The following is a 15,204-nucleotide window of genomic DNA, read 5'->3' as shown; positions in this document are numbered from 1 at the left end:
ACGTGGTTATTAATGCTTTCTGCAGCGAGCCTGCATGCGCACAAGCACGGGGGAGCGGGCTGGTAGAAGTAATCCCGGTGTCACTGCGCAGTGGGTGAGCCCTGACATGGGCTGGTGGTGGGTACTGCTGTGGGCTGGCAGCCTGCATGGTGGTGCAGCCAAATGGCGGGCTGGTCTGTGGCTTTGTGGCATGGCTGTGTGCTTGCAGCAGCACACGTTTGGGTCCCACTGCCCATGCAGGACTCTCCAGGGCTCTGGCTTCACGGGGCTGGTGGGAGCACAGCCTGGAGTAAGGACTTGGCTCCCGGGTCTGGAACAGGAAGCCCAGCCTCTGCAGGGGGAGACGGGGTGGCAGCAGGCTGGGAGTGAGTTGTTGGCTTTGGGAACAGGCTGGAAGGCCATTGCTCGTCATAGTGCAGCAAAAGGCTCGACTGCATCAGGCTGTCCCCTCGCAGACAGCATTTGTTTAATAGTGCCAGAGCTTGCTGTTATCACCAGGCTGAGCAGCAACACAGGCTCAGATCAGATCCAGACAGCACTTTACCTGGCCTGCTCTCTGCTGGGAGCCATGGGAAGGAGCAGCTCTGGCTTTCCATGCAGGCTCTGTGGTTAGCTCTGCCATGGGCCCTGTGGAACTGCACTGAGCTCTGCCTGCACCAGGAGTTCCAGGGTCATGGTCGACACAGCCAGCCCTTAGCACAGCAAGTTTGGGTTCCCAGAGCCAATGGGGCTTTGATCTCTGTGTTGTAGTGCAGCAGCCAGAGGAAGCCTACATGAGGGGCCGGGGTGGTTCTTCCCCAGCAAAGCCCCTGGGCGAGGAGGTGCAGGGCAGAGCCTGGGGTGGGCCTCGGACCCCTCCTGGAGACACAGCTGAGGAGACGAGAGAGTTTGTTGTGCTTTATTTAGTAAAGTGTTAAAATAAATAAATACAAATCGATCAGGTGCTCTGTACCCCCTCCCCTCCCTCTCCCCCAGTTTAATTCGCTAAAATCTAAACACGTTTGTACCAAAACTGAAACCAGCAGGGACCTGAAGGCAACAAAGAGCCTGCAGGTCACTATCAGAGTCAGGATCAGAAAAAAAGAGAGATTTAAAAATTGCCATCCAGCTCCTGGGTGGGTGCTCTGATGCGCTGTGCTGCGGGAAGAGCCTGGCACTGCTCGGGGTGCTGCGCAGGAGGTCTGCAGTCACAGGAGCTGCCAGGGGGCTGCTCCCAGCCTGGGTGCGTGTGGTGGAAGCAGTGACGGAAGGGCCACAGAGCAGAGCAGTGCTGGGGTGGCCCAGCAGGGTTCTGCACCTGGGGCGGTGCCCTGAAGCTGTGGCTGAGCTGGCAGCTCGTGGTCCCGGGGCTGAGCCTGGGGCCGGGGTAGAGCAGAGCCCTCAGTTGAAGCCCTGGCTGCCATCGCAGCAGTGACTCGGGCAGCGTGCCCGATGGAAGGAGGGCTGATGGGTGAGGCACCACTCCCGGCTCTAGAGACAGCCACTGCTTTGATACCAGCGGTAATTAAAGGAAAGAACTGCATGAGACTATGATTAGAAGTTGCACATCGTCGTAGAACACGCAGAAACACGCAGCCTGCTGCTGCTACCACCCCTATTCAGCACCTGCAGCCTGAGAGAAGCGATGCTTGGCATGGCCATCAGCTGCTGCACAGCAGGGAAAGCGAGGCACGGAGGAGCCCTTCCCTTCTTGTAAGTAAATGCTCCCCTTCTTCCCTCTTGGTGTGCGCTCGTTTATGGTGGCACAGCTCCTTCCTCCTGGCACTGAGGGCCCAAACATGAGGCTGTCCGCTGGGGTGGGACCTCCCACTGTGGTGTTTGTTCCCCAGTGGCACCTGGAAGGGTCCTCCCAAAGCTTGGGCGACACCTTTTCTATCCCAGTGACAGAAGGGAGAAGGCAGGCAACGCAAGGGTTGGGTTCTGTGTGTCCTGGTGTAGGTTCAGGAACAAGATAAAAGATGCAGACTGCCACAGCCCGATAGCTCATGCTGCTCTCTGCAGCCGCCTTTCCCTGCCATCTCTCTCAAGGCCAGAGCTTACGAAGCTTCTGAGCTGCCTAGGAGCTCCTGTCACTGAGTAAAGAGGTCCTTTAGTCCTCCTTCCTCCTTATGGGTGGGTTGGACTGAGTTTATATGGTATTTGACACGTGCTTGGGTATGACAGTGAAGAACAGCACCCCCTGTTCACCTGCCTGCAAGCAGCTCTCCGGGCTCAGCCCCTGCAGTTACCTTACAGCTGGTACGTGTCCCTGTCTCACCACACTGCTGGACTGCCCCTCCACAGGGTATATGAGGAAACTGGGTGCAGAATGGCAGCAGAAACAGAGTCAAGGTGGTTTGGTGCCTGTTTCCTTCTCCATCTGCAGCCTAAAAACTCTTCTCCCACTGCACTTTGTCTTAGAGTACAGATCAACCACAAACCAAGGAAGGACAAAGAGCTCTTTTGTCCCAGTCCTTCCCCTGAACTCACAAACCTTGTAGCTGCAGGGACACCTGTCCCTCCTCTTTCATTCCTGGATCTTTCCTGCCTTCACCTTCCCTGCTTCACACGTTCCCATATCTTCTCTCTGCTCTCCCTTACCCCATGTACCCTTCCTCTCAGCTCCTCCTGCCTCCTCTCGTCCTTCCCTCTGTCTCCAGACCCATTCTCTGATCCCTGCGGCACCCACAATTGGCACAGGGTGAGGAGAGGTCCAAGAGACCCCGTCCTCGTGCGGTGATTTCCAGGACAGCCACTGCCCCAGCACAGAGGGCCTTGGCTGGGCTGTTCTCTGCCTGCTCCTCATGTAGCTGAGTCACACTGGCAGGACGCTGGCGGACCCTCACACAGGTAAGGTCTTGGTCTTCTGAAACAAGGCCACCTCTTAAACCAACAGCCAGCAGATGTTGGGTTTTCATGGCTCTGTAATTACCAAGCTTACCAGCGCATGGTATAAATAATTCTCTTTATTGGCAAGTTTCAGCTATGTGCTCAGCCTATACAAGACACAACGATGCAGAAAGTTCTTGTCCCAGATGAAAGATAAACACTGGGAAACGGGAGCTAAAGGTAAAGGATAACGAGAGTCATATTTTCAAGTATTACATTCCATTCTGTAGGCGTTACAAACAAGACTGAGGCTCAAAGAAGGATCTGAGTAAGACGGCAATAACCTGGAGACAAGACGTCTGCAGCTCTTGTGTTTTCCTGATCCCACCTGATTTTTTAGGGCATTCCCTGGCCCAGGTCTGATCAGTGAAAGCAAACGTTTGATAATGCGCTGCTATAAGGCTCGCTCGCACGCATTCAGAGGCCGGCACCTAGCTGGCTGCTTGCAAGGCTTCTTTGGAGACATTTTGCCTTCTGAATGACTACAGAATCCACGTGGTGCTTGGGAATGGCCTTTGCTGAGGTAGTTTGTTGGCCAGGCAAGCCTCAGTGCCAAATGAATCAGCTGCGCGACACAACGGTGACGTCTTTCTCCAGATTCCTGACTCTTCAGCAGAGTTTCTACTAACGGCTCTGTCAGAAAACTCTCTGCAGTAACCCAGCAAGGCTGACCTCGCCCTGGGTCTTCAGAATCCCCAAGGAGGACAAAAGGGAGGTGAAGAAGGGTCAGAACAGTTCTGAAAGGACAAGACAAAGTCTGCCCAAAGGGGCACGGTCCACCAGGAAGTGTAACATCAGTATTTGAGTGGTTATCTGAGCAGCTGGCAGAGGGAAGCCCCCAGAGAAAGAGTGAATTTGGTTTGACATCCGAAAATGATCTTCTAAAAACACATTTCATTAAAAAAAGAGCTATTCGTCACCAGTGCTTCAGAAGCAAAGGGGGCAGGGACCCCACCCAGCTGGGAAACAAAAGGAAAGAGAAATGAGCACTGCAAAGTCACAGGTATTTTCCACTGCATCCCCATGAGAAGGGGATGTCAGCATTTACTCCCTGTATTGTGGGTTGCCGCAGCATGGTGCGACCAACAGGGAGACTTCACTCTGGGTCCTCCCCAATGTTGACCATATTGCTTTTTGGGGCTGCCTCTGCCTCCATCCAGGGAAGAAGATGATTTTGAAGCCAAAGAGACCAGAATTAGGGTCTACACACCTAGACAGCTGGAATACAGATTTGCTCTCTCAAGCCTGCTCAGTTGAGAAGTATAAAATACCGGCTCATTTTTCCTGCCATCAAAACAGCCAACACTGCCTGTAAAATCATCACCTCTTTAATTTCTAGGCAGGTGCCTTTTAACTCATGTCCCCACTGACAGAAATTCACTTGTTCAAAGGACAAAACCCTTGTTGTGTTCATGCAAACTATTGGTTCATCCTACCGTCATGGTAACTCTTGGCTAACAAAGAACCATCCGCACCACTCATCCCTGGAAGGATTGCCTTCATCGCGTTTTGCACAGTGCTAAAAGCTCTGCTGGCACTAAACAAAAGGAAAGAGGATCCTAATGGTAGCACTAATTCTTCCGGCCAGATCACATGCTTGTTTTCAGGCTTTGACCACACCATACTTTTCCAGCTGTTTTAAAGAACAGATTGCGAGGAGAGGGGAAAAACTGCTGCTGCAATTCTTATTCTATTTCTGAGCAGTTAAAGCAGCAGGATGACTTCTGAAAGCCCTTAGCGCTGGGCTGAGCGCCAGGAACATCTCTGATAGGAGCTTCCTCTGTGGTCTCATCTTCTCCTCCTTTACGAGTGAGATTTAAAAGCCACTTACTTCCCACTAATGACAAGCGATGACATCAGAATTAGTTGTTACCTTTATGGTGGTTTGGAAATCCAAAATGCCAGTCATTATGACAGCTTCTTGAAGAGAAGTTCTAATACCAACTCAGCCTGTCTCAAATGCTACATGAGAAAGAAAAAAAAAAAAAAAAAACAACAACAACAAAAAAACCACCCAACAAATCCAACAGGAAAGCTCAAACTTAGAAGTTGTCAAAAAGTTTGAACTTCGCCCTTCGCTGGGAACTCTGAGAGCAGGCAGAAAACAAAACGTTTCCATCTGTATTTAGCAAATACCATTTCCCCTTCTACCTCATTGCTGCTAAGTGGGCAGACGTTTACTCATGCCTATGTACCAACATCGTTGCCAATGTCAGCACAGCCCTGGGAATGCTCTTTGCCTGTTGACTGGTATTGCTGCAGAGCCGGGAGGGAAAGCGCTCAAACAGGATCAGGGAGCAAAAACTACCCAGCAGCACTGAAAAGTCTAAGTCGAGGTCATTTCTCTGCCAGGCAATGATTAACTAAAGGTGTCCTTTGACAGTCTGGAACGCAACGCTGTAAGAAAAAGGAGATAAAAGTCTGTACTTATCTACACAGTTTCTAAAGGCAAGCAGATGCCTTGAAAAAGCAGTAACAGCTGTTGTAACATCTCCTGGCTGGGTAACTGTGCTCTGATTTAAATGCAGCCACCAGTGAATTTCATTCTCATCCCTTCCTGAACCAGCAAAGCAAACAGAAGGACTCTCAAGTCTTCCAGCAGCTTACTACATCCAAGGAGTGCAGCACTCGCAGCAGAGCTCAGAAAATAGCACCAGAAAGAAGAACATGAGAACATGAAGATGCTGTCATGATGATACTGGGAATGCACTTCATGGTTCAGAAGAAGGGGAGTTGCCCAAGCAACCAACTAGAAAAGATCCTGGCCAGGCTGCCCGATGGTAGTGACTTCAATTGGTAATTGGGTTGATGCAAGCAGGACGTTTTCAGTTTGATCCGTTTGATCCTACAGCTCTGCTAGCAAATATCCAAACCGTGGGTTGAGGTTATCACAGGTTTAGCTGGCTCGTGCATGTAAGAGTCATTTTCCCAAGCTACAGACAAATGTGAGAACTCAGGATATCGGTTCTGAGCTCAGTTCTGAAAATAGCACACAGTCCTAGGAGAAGTCCTTAAAGGTCAGGAGGGTGAGCAAAGGAAAGGGAAGACAGCAGAGCCAAGAATCCTGCAGAAGGAAGCTTGGCTGTGGCAGCAAGGAGACTCTTTCAGGCTACGTAGTGTTTGGAGCATTTGCTACTTCTTGCTCAGAAATGCAGCCCTGAAATGCAAGGCTTTCTCTTTTCCAGAAGGATCAGTGGCTGGGCAGGACTGCCCAATGCACGCTCTGGAGGGCACCACAGCAGGGTCCTGGCCTCGTGCTGCCTGGGGAGAGGCTCAGCTCTGCTCCCACTGGGAGCAACAGGAGTTTTGCCAGCACTTCCAGTGGAACCAGAGTTTGCCCAAACATTTCCATGCAGCAGTGAAACTGGGCAGCTCTGTGACATGACCCTAAGCGACACGAGTCAGTACTCTATGCTGAGACAGACCCCACCGTAACAGGAGCACAAGGAAAGCTTTGCTACCTATAGTGAAAAGGTTATACACAAGAGATGAACTTCTTAAATAAAGGATATAACGAAAGGTGACTTCAGTCCAACAAACTCTCTTTCATTCTCAAGCTCTAATCAGTCCATATCACAAAAGCATTAAAGCCTTAAGCAAGTACACTGCCAGTGCTTTTCTCTGGGTTACACACACATCAAGGAAGGGGGGAGATACGGTAACAGCAGAGACAAGCTAGGCAGATCCTCCAGGTGGGGTGAGATCCAGCGCTGTGGATTTGATTCTCTTTAGGGTTTAGCCAGTAGCATGTATGGTATAATCTAGGGAAACTGTCCCGTTGGATCTTAAAACACAAACACAGCAGAATGTCATCATAAATAAGCAAAGTCTGTGTTAAAAAATTCTAAGTACACAGCATTTTCTCCAGTTCTGACACCTTTTTAATAGAAATCACTTGTTTAGGAAACAAATAGCACTTTTGTAATTTTTTTTTACAATGTTTCTTACCTTGATCTTATTTTAAGTAACACTAGGAAGAACTCAATATCTTTTATTTTCCTTTTTAATTTAAAAAAGTTGTTTTTTTTTCCCCCAGATACAAAGATTTTGCCCTTGCATAAAAAAACAGTGCCCAAAACGATGACACAAGGACTCACAAAGACTCACTGTATCTCACTGACACTATTACTTCTAATCTATACCATGCAAGGTCCCATCTACCTCTTTAATTAGACTGTCAGCCTGAAAAACAGCTTTTCTATTCCTTATTTAGTTCTTGTTACCAAAAGAAGAGAAAAGAAGTGAAAGAAAAGGACATTTCTCTGTTCAGTTCACACATCTGGGTCATGTGCTACTTTGTTCAGGACAGTTTTGTTGTTTATAAATATAGAAAAGGGTTGGAATCTCATTTTCAAGTAATCGATGCACATTTTCTCTTGGGACACCTCCATCCAACACTCCAAGCTGACCCTGGATTCTGGCCCTCTATTCTCCCATTCCCAACAGAGGCTTTCTGGATGAGAGTGAAGATTTGAATCAGTTCTGCAAAGCATGTGTTTCTCTGATGTGAAGAAGTACAATTTAACCCAAAGCTGTTGGGACAGCAGATCTTCAGCCTGTACATGTGCTGGTTACTCAGTGAAAAGTCCATCTCCTTTCCTTTTGTACATCTCCTGTCTAAACAATAGTAAATACTGTTTATTTGATAGACTTGTCCCTTCTGGGCACTGGGATTTGATAATTTATATTTCTGTTTTTTTTTTGGTTTAATAGTACTGAGAGTTTAGAAACAGGAAAAGCCCACAGGCTCTTTGGACTTGTTTTTGTTTTCCCCTAGCTAAACAAACTGTTCTGCAAATAAGGATTTGAAACCTGCTCTCCTCCCTTATCCCTGCTCCTCACCCCAAACAAAAATAAAACAAACCTATAGTGGCTGTGGAGGCTGCTGCAGGCACACACTGGTGTAAAATATAGAGAGAGTAAATATATTATTTCACTTGGCATGGTGCTGGCAAAGAACCCCCAGCTGGCACTATTCATGTAACATGATCCAAACTTTGCATGTACACACAGAATAAGAAGGATCAATTGGCAAACTCCGGTGCCGCCTGGCACAAGCATCTTCACGCTCTCTCTGGAACCAAAGAACTAAAGAATTCTGCACTTTCCAGAAGAAATCCGGTTTTGCTTTTCTAGAGTTTTGTTATTTTGCTTCTCCTCCTCGCCGCCACCTCCCTTGGCTCCTTCTGAACTTCACTGTGTTATTTAGTCTCATCGCCCTTGTTACAGTTCACCATGCAGCTCTGGGAAGGGGAGGGGGCTAAGGTGGAGGTGGCAGCATTAGTATTGTTAGTGGAGTCCATGCCATTGGAGATGGCTACTGAATTGACCTCAGAGTTTATGGGTTTTGAAAGGTCGATGCCTTGGATGAGGCGGATCAGCTGTTTTACCTTCTCCAAGGAGCTGTGCATCTCCTTCTGTTTTGCAAGGATGGTATTCTTCATTTCCATGCATTTCTGCAGCAAAACAGAAAAGCAATACTAAGTTCAAGCTTTGTCCTTGTATGAAAGGAAGAAGGTAAGAGAAGGAATTCAGCGTCTGCAGATCTGAATGTAACTACTCAGAAAAGACTGCAGCTGTAACGTCACCTAGAATTTCAGACTAGAAGAAAACAAGGCTCAGAGCTGCATTCATGGAATTCATCTTTGCAAGCTGAGGAACTAAACTGCCTGTACATAGCTGCCCCCCAGTAAGGTCCTTTCATCCCAAGGCGCCTGGCAAACCAACACAGACAGTTCCATCCTTTCGGGTACCTTTTGAAGGGAAGCTTCCAAGTATGTGTTCTTATGATTTTTCTGTTAGCACTGCATTGCTGAAATTTCTTTAGCTTGGATATGCAAACTCAGGCATCCTGTCACAGCTGACTGCTGACTGCATGTGTGCATGCCATTAATGGGATACAGTCCTTGCTTTCACATACACTTTAACAGGAACATCGTTTCCTCTTCTTACTAAATAAAGGGGCACTTGAAATGAAAAACCAGCCCTTCTTCACATGAAAATCTTATTTTGTGGCCACTTCATACTGTTGGAAGCAGTAGAAACCGAGGCAGCTCATAAGATAAGAGTCAGAGTAAGATAACTTAAATGAATGTCCACAAATGATGTTTCAAGAGTGAAAAACTGCTTATATCTGTATTTGAAACCCTCAGAAAGAAGGAGATGTTAGCTATTTTGCACCTATAATTTTCAGGATCTTACACAGAGATGGCAACCTTCTTATATTTTTCAAGTCTTATTCACACTGATCTCCAGACACTGTTATTTTCAGCCTTACTGTTTTCACGTGCAGCTCTTGGCATCACAAGAACATTACAAAATTTAGATCTAACGTGCCTTTGTTTGATGGTTCAAATTAAAGCGTAAACAATGGCTTGATCATGGAAAAGACACCATTCTCCTTACCTACTATCAATCCTTGCTTCTGCCTCTGTGTATATGACTGAGAAACAGCACTAGCACTGCTCAGTTTATGTCCAGCTACTGCTAAACAGAAGATGACAGACTCCAGAACTGCCAGCCAGCACCTCTTACCACTTGCTCACAATTGTTTTAATTGTATCATCAGCATTTAGAGGTCTTTAAACATGGGATGTTTACTTTTCGTCTGAGAGGTAAAGACACACAGAGCAGACAGTGCATCTACATTGGAAAAAAACCCAAGCCTGTACTTACACTCCTAGCTTTACACAAGCTGCCACATAGAGTTTAGTATTTTTCATTTGGTGATACTGACTTAGGCCATGCTAAGTGAGGGGCTCAAATTTTGCACTGGCAACTCAAGAGCCCGATTTGCATATTAAGAGCAAATTAATATGTATGGCACAATTACTGTCACAAATTAAGGAGAACACTACTGCTTCTGGTCAGAAGTATGACGCTGTTTAATTAGTAATATGTGGAGGCTTGCTGACTGTCTAGCCAGCATGTCAAGAACCCAAGAGACAGTTGTGAGAAAATGGTCACTTTCGTATTAGGAGTGTCTGAAGAGGGCACCAAGTAACTCTTTCTACACACAAAGGCCCCATCATTCAAACTTAAGTGAGGCACTAGAGAATTAGAATTTATCTGCTGCCCACAGACAATAGTGCTGTGGGTCATGTTTGTCACCTGCTGATATTATAGGTCACTGCGTGTCTACAGTATATGGTCAGGAGGGATCATGTACAAGTGTCTCAAAGAGTATGTGGCTTGTATTTCATTCCTGCTCCCAAAAGTCCTAAAAAAGCAGAGTCTTAAAAGAGCCCATTCAATCCTCAGTAAAACTAGTGGAAGATAAGTCTAGTACGTGGGCTCTGCAGTTTTCTATCTGCATTCTGACACCAGAACACAGGTGCAGATTTACCTGGGAGGGCGATACTCACCGTTATAGAATTGCTGAGCTGTTTGACCTTCTGCTCTAGTTGTTCTCTTTCCTGTTTTAAATCTGAACTCCATTTAAGTAGTTTCTGTTTTTCTTCTTCTTTTGCTGCAAAACAGAAAATTAATCACCTTAAGAAATAATATCTGAAGTCTTTCTGTTACCACTGCGGATAGAAGCTCTAAACTGTTTCATTTAAAGAGTATTGTTGAAGTAAATTCAACCACTTTTCAATAAATCACAACCAAAATTTCACCTGCACACACAACTATCACAAAAAGCTTCAAAGTTTGGACTGTCATTATCACTTCTCTAATGATTAAGCTCTTCCTCTTCAGTTTCCTTTTGTAAAGGAAGTATCATGATGATGATAACTCCCTCAATAACATTTTTCAGCTTTAAAACTGAAAAAAAAAAACCCAAAAAAACCAATGCTCCCCATTTTCCTACCTGCTTTATACGCAATATATGAATGAACAATTGCTAAAGTTCCTGGCCATGGGATTGCTTCTTCTTTCTTTAACATCTGAAAGAAAAGTGTGTAGAGATTTAGCTGGTAAACAATCTATCCCTAAGAAAAGGAAAAGAAGAAAGGGAAAAGCAATGGATTTTCTCTGTGGCTATCATTAATCTGAGCCCTGTTAACATGAAGCTTTGCAGACCTGCTCTGAGATTTAACAGAGGGAATTATTCACAACTGTATTGTAGCTCCCACAAAGGAGGCCTGTTTCTTACAAATGTCAGCATATTCTCAAATTCCCTCCATAGCCACAAATAAACTCTACTAATGAAACAGAACAACTTAAAAGAGGAATGAAAAGATAATGCATCTGAATTGAAACTTGCCAGGAGACATAAACATTATTGCATGGTTCAGACAAATTGCTGATTTCAGTTGTTCTGAGAGAAAACTTTTCATGTCACAGAGCAGCTTCCACACCGTACATTTAAACAACTCACTTCTGGGCTAATAACACATCAAACTGTCCTAAATGCCCTTCATATCAGAATCGTCTTAATAGAATCGTCAAGCCCTCTTTATATAAGGATAAGAACCATTTATGTATTTAAGTGCCTTCCTTACATATTCTTTCCTAAGGAGCCTTGAGAAGAAAAATGTATTGTGTCTGTTTAATAAGTGAAGCAGAGGGATGCCTCAGGAGATAGAGGACTTGGTCACTTTCCAGTGAAATAACTCAGACTTTTCCCAGAATTCTGTGGGAATGTATTACAGAAATACAAAGAGGAAGGATTTGTGATGGTGCACAAGAGCGGGAATAGAAAAGTGGTAATGGTCCCTCCTCATTTGCAATTACTGACCAAATCACTCGAATTTTGCATTTCTGTTCCTCTGAGCAGCACACAATATGCCAGGTTGTATTCTTACCTAACCATCTGGCCATGTGAGTGACTAAGCAATACGCTAAACCAGACAGAACACTAACAGCTTCAGGCTGCTGATTAACAGCAATCCTTTGCAACTTCTGAAGTACCAAATAAGGGTTATGAATACTCTGGTTTACTTATTTATCTTATCATTTCAATGCAATTATAAACAAAATATTAAAATATCATCTGTTCATTCAGTTGTATACTTTCACAGAGGCATCTGGAAGAAAGAAGAACCAAGGTATTTGCCCATCCTCATTATGCTGATGTTTGACAGTACTATTAGAGAGATAATTGAAGACGAAGTCTCTGATGCTTGATTTATATAAGAAAAGACGGGTTTATATTTTCTCAATCTATTGAGGCAGGATTGTACAAACATTTTACTTATTTATCCAAAAGAACATACCAGTAACTTTTGAAGAAACAAGCTTAGATGAACGGGAACATTTCTATGGGTAATAGAGAACCTTTCCCAAAAGTCTGTGTGCTTTGGCCCAGCAAAAGACTAAAAACACATAGGTAACAAATAAAGACCCGGAGGCCGGGAGTAAGACATAGGTAATCAGATCAAGTTCACACAACCCTTATTGCAAATCAGATAGATTGATTCGCTGTCAGGCTGTCTTGATATAAGTAAGCCAAGTGATATGGTTGTTTTCTTTAACTTGGAAAAATCTTTACGGTGCATTGTGTATAACCCTCTCTGTCTGTTAAACAATACCTGGTCTTGACATTTGGGACAGATCCACATGCCCTTGGGAATGGTTTTCAGAGGTGGGTCCAGACAGTCCAGGTGATAAACACGTGAACATGTGTCACACATCAGCAACTGTCCACTTTTTCTGCAAACACTGCAAAAGTCCTCATGGATATCACCCTATAAAAATCGAGGGGAAGGGGTGAGGGCGAGAAAAAGAGAGAGAGAAGGCAAAAAGTGAATTTTGACCTTTGACATCTACAGCCTTGTTAAATGCAAAGTTTACAACACAACTATTCCTAGGGGAATTCCAAATGATCAAGCCCTTTTTAGGAGGTGAAACAGGAAAATCAGGCAGGATATCAGAAATACTGACATCAGTCATCACAAACAGTGCCCTCCCAAGGTAAGATATTACAGCAAACACTTATCACCATAGTTTCTCTTAATACCTAGTAACCCATGGCCTGTCTTATTTTAGATTCCCCTCCCCCTTACCCTGCTTGCTTTTGCCTAAAATGATGAGCTACCCACTTTCTTAACCCCTCTCATTTCTGGATGTAAGCACAACTTCAGTTTGGGAATGCTGATGAGGCGGTCTCTTGCCAGTAATTGTATGTAAGAAACCCCAGTGGAGTGACTTAAAAGAACACTGTCAAATATTCAGGTCACCTTTAAAAATGAAAGTAGAAGGAAAAGGTGCTCTGCTTGTAAATGAAAAAGAACAAAACGAATTACACTCTGGAGACAATTCTTTTTACTTCATAGAGGCTACCTCAAGTTGCACCAAAAAAGCCATGACTCAAAATTTTCTCATTTTCTATAGGCAGTGGTTTATGTTTCATCGCTAACGTAGGCTGAGAGCCAAGATGAAGGAATACCAAGAGAGATTTTCTAGGAGTTTTCTTTTTCAGAAAGAGTTGAAAACATTACTGACAACATCCCTTGGCAAAACCTAGTCTGACTTACTACCGCATCACTATCAGAGATATTTCTTTTCTACAGTCATCAACTCCCCAGAAAGAAAGGTCTAATTTTTGTCACTTTTTCTTCTCTCTCTCTCCTCCTGTTACTCCCATCTTATGCTCGGGTTGGTAGTTGTAGTCATGTTTGTTTTCACTTTGTTCGTTGGATAAAAGTACAAAGAAGCATGGAAGAAAAATGGGTTAGCACCCATAGAATAGGAAAGGGGCATCTGAACTCTCTTCCCTCTCACTTGTGGCCTGTTCTGACAGCTTGACATACTCTAGGCCCTGTCTGGAGTCTGAAACATGCACTTCTCACTGACTTTAGTCAAAAGTTTCACACACAACATCCTCAAGACTGTAATCTTAAAACGTTTGTGCTGAGTCTGACTGCGCACACGCTCTCCCTCTGTATATAGGCATTATCAGTGCATGCAATGCTTCATTTTGAGCCGTACGGTCTTTTCAAGCGTGTAACTTCCATTATCTTGGAATGATACCAGACTTGGCCATGCACTTACACATTAAGTTGCCAGACAAGAAAAATGATGCTCACCTCTACTACGGATAAAATATTAAACATACCAGAAGAATGAGACACAGGCAATCTGCTAAGGCTCCTACTTCCTGACTCTGTTGCTGATGAGGCCTTTCTTTGAAGGGGATGCTATGCTTCTCTTAATTCCCAAGGTTAGCACTGATGCTGTGTTTTGTAAAAGATTGACCTTCAGTGAATTATCAGTGCTGTTTTTTGGTGCTGTAATTCCCAGGGATCACTGGCAGCTGGGTTACGGTATTATTCCATACTTTAACACCACAGAGCTCTTCAGCGTTAACAGAAGAATGAAATGAGTGACATTTCATCCCTCCTCTGAAGTGATCTGCGTAACCAGGCTGGGAAGAGCTTCTTTTCCTCCATTATGCATTCTGAGAACACAAGCAAGGAAAGGCAGGCAGGCAGCAGGTGCCAGAGAAGCTAAACCAAAATCTTCTGCAACCTAGGGAAAATTCTCACATTTTAGAAGAAAATTCTCATTCTAGAGAATTATATGTGTTGTTAAGATGCCTTTGGCTGCCACTGATTACAAACGACATTTGGTACCTGGCTTAGGTGCCTAACTAGTGCTGTTAAAAAACCCAAACTGATACATCTACTATCTTGCAGAAAGGGACCTACACAAGAGATGTGTATTGTTGCTTCTTGAAGAGATGACATGAAGAAATTCAGGCCCAAAGCCTTCTAAACTCAACAGAACATCATAAAACCAGAAGTGATAGACTGGTCAAGTATGAGGTGCTTCTGAATGCATCAGAATGGCAACACACATGTACAAAAACCATAATCCTATTGTTGGTTCATCAAAACAGTAATGCAAATTTCCTGGTATTTCCTCAAAATTAATAACTGGACATAAAAAAAAAAATCCCAGCCAATGCTCGATTCCAAAGAAACATCCCAGGTTTTATGGACAGTTAATAATATATGCATGAAGGGAGTTGTATTTGATGTTGTGACATGCACCCCACTAATCTCAGCTTCTGGCCCTGCTCCCTGAAGGCTGTATGCAGCCAACTTGTGTTAAGAGCAGAGCTCGCTGACGATGCTCTAACATATGTTATAGGCAGAAGAGACCAAAGAATAAATTCAAAACAGTGCAAATATAAAAGGTGATTTAAGGTCATTATTCACTCTATTTCCTCTCTACCAAGAGAATAGGAAAGCAAATGAAAGCTTTCTGAACACCTAAAAATTTACTTTATCTTTACACAGTATCTAAAGCAATAAGGCCTGGCTTTTAGCAATACAACAGAACAATACCATATCAAATCCACAGTATGTGTGTATAGTTTATGTGTTTCAATATGAAATATATACGTGTATGTACATTTCACTGGAATAACATGGTAAAACTAAATATTCT

The 15,204-nt window shown here is 44.5% G+C and overlaps 1 protein-coding gene across 20 annotated transcripts in view; it reads right to left on the bottom strand.

Moving 5' to 3' along the window:
• Positions 1-2,925: 2,925 nt before the first annotated feature.
• The window catches only part of PHF21A (PHD finger protein 21A), a 146,405-nt gene continuing 134,126 nt past the window's right edge, over positions 2,926-15,204 (bottom strand). For 19 of the 20 annotated variants that reach the window (XM_046941698.1, XM_046941700.1, XM_046941697.1 and 16 more), the window contains 4 exons: positions 12,342-12,497; positions 10,679-10,754; positions 10,233-10,336; positions 2,926-8,324 (listed from right to left, as the gene is read on the bottom strand). In XM_046941698.1, coding sequence (XP_046797654.1) covers positions 8,070-8,324; positions 10,233-10,336; positions 10,679-10,754; positions 12,342-12,497 — 591 coding nt within the window. In that variant the 3' untranslated portion in view covers positions 2,926-8,069. The remainder of the gene's footprint in view (positions 8,325-10,232; positions 10,337-10,678; positions 10,755-12,341; positions 12,498-15,204) is intronic. The other variant, NM_001199647.2, reaches the window with a different exon arrangement.

The sequence above is a fragment of the Gallus gallus genome, chromosome 5 (assembly GCF_016699485.2).
Source record: "Gallus gallus isolate bGalGal1 chromosome 5, bGalGal1.mat.broiler.GRCg7b, whole genome shotgun sequence".
NCBI lineage: Eukaryota > Metazoa > Chordata > Aves > Galliformes > Phasianidae > Gallus > Gallus gallus.
The sequence above is the reverse complement of the archived record's forward strand: the minus strand, read 5'-3'. Positions and strand labels throughout refer to the sequence as shown.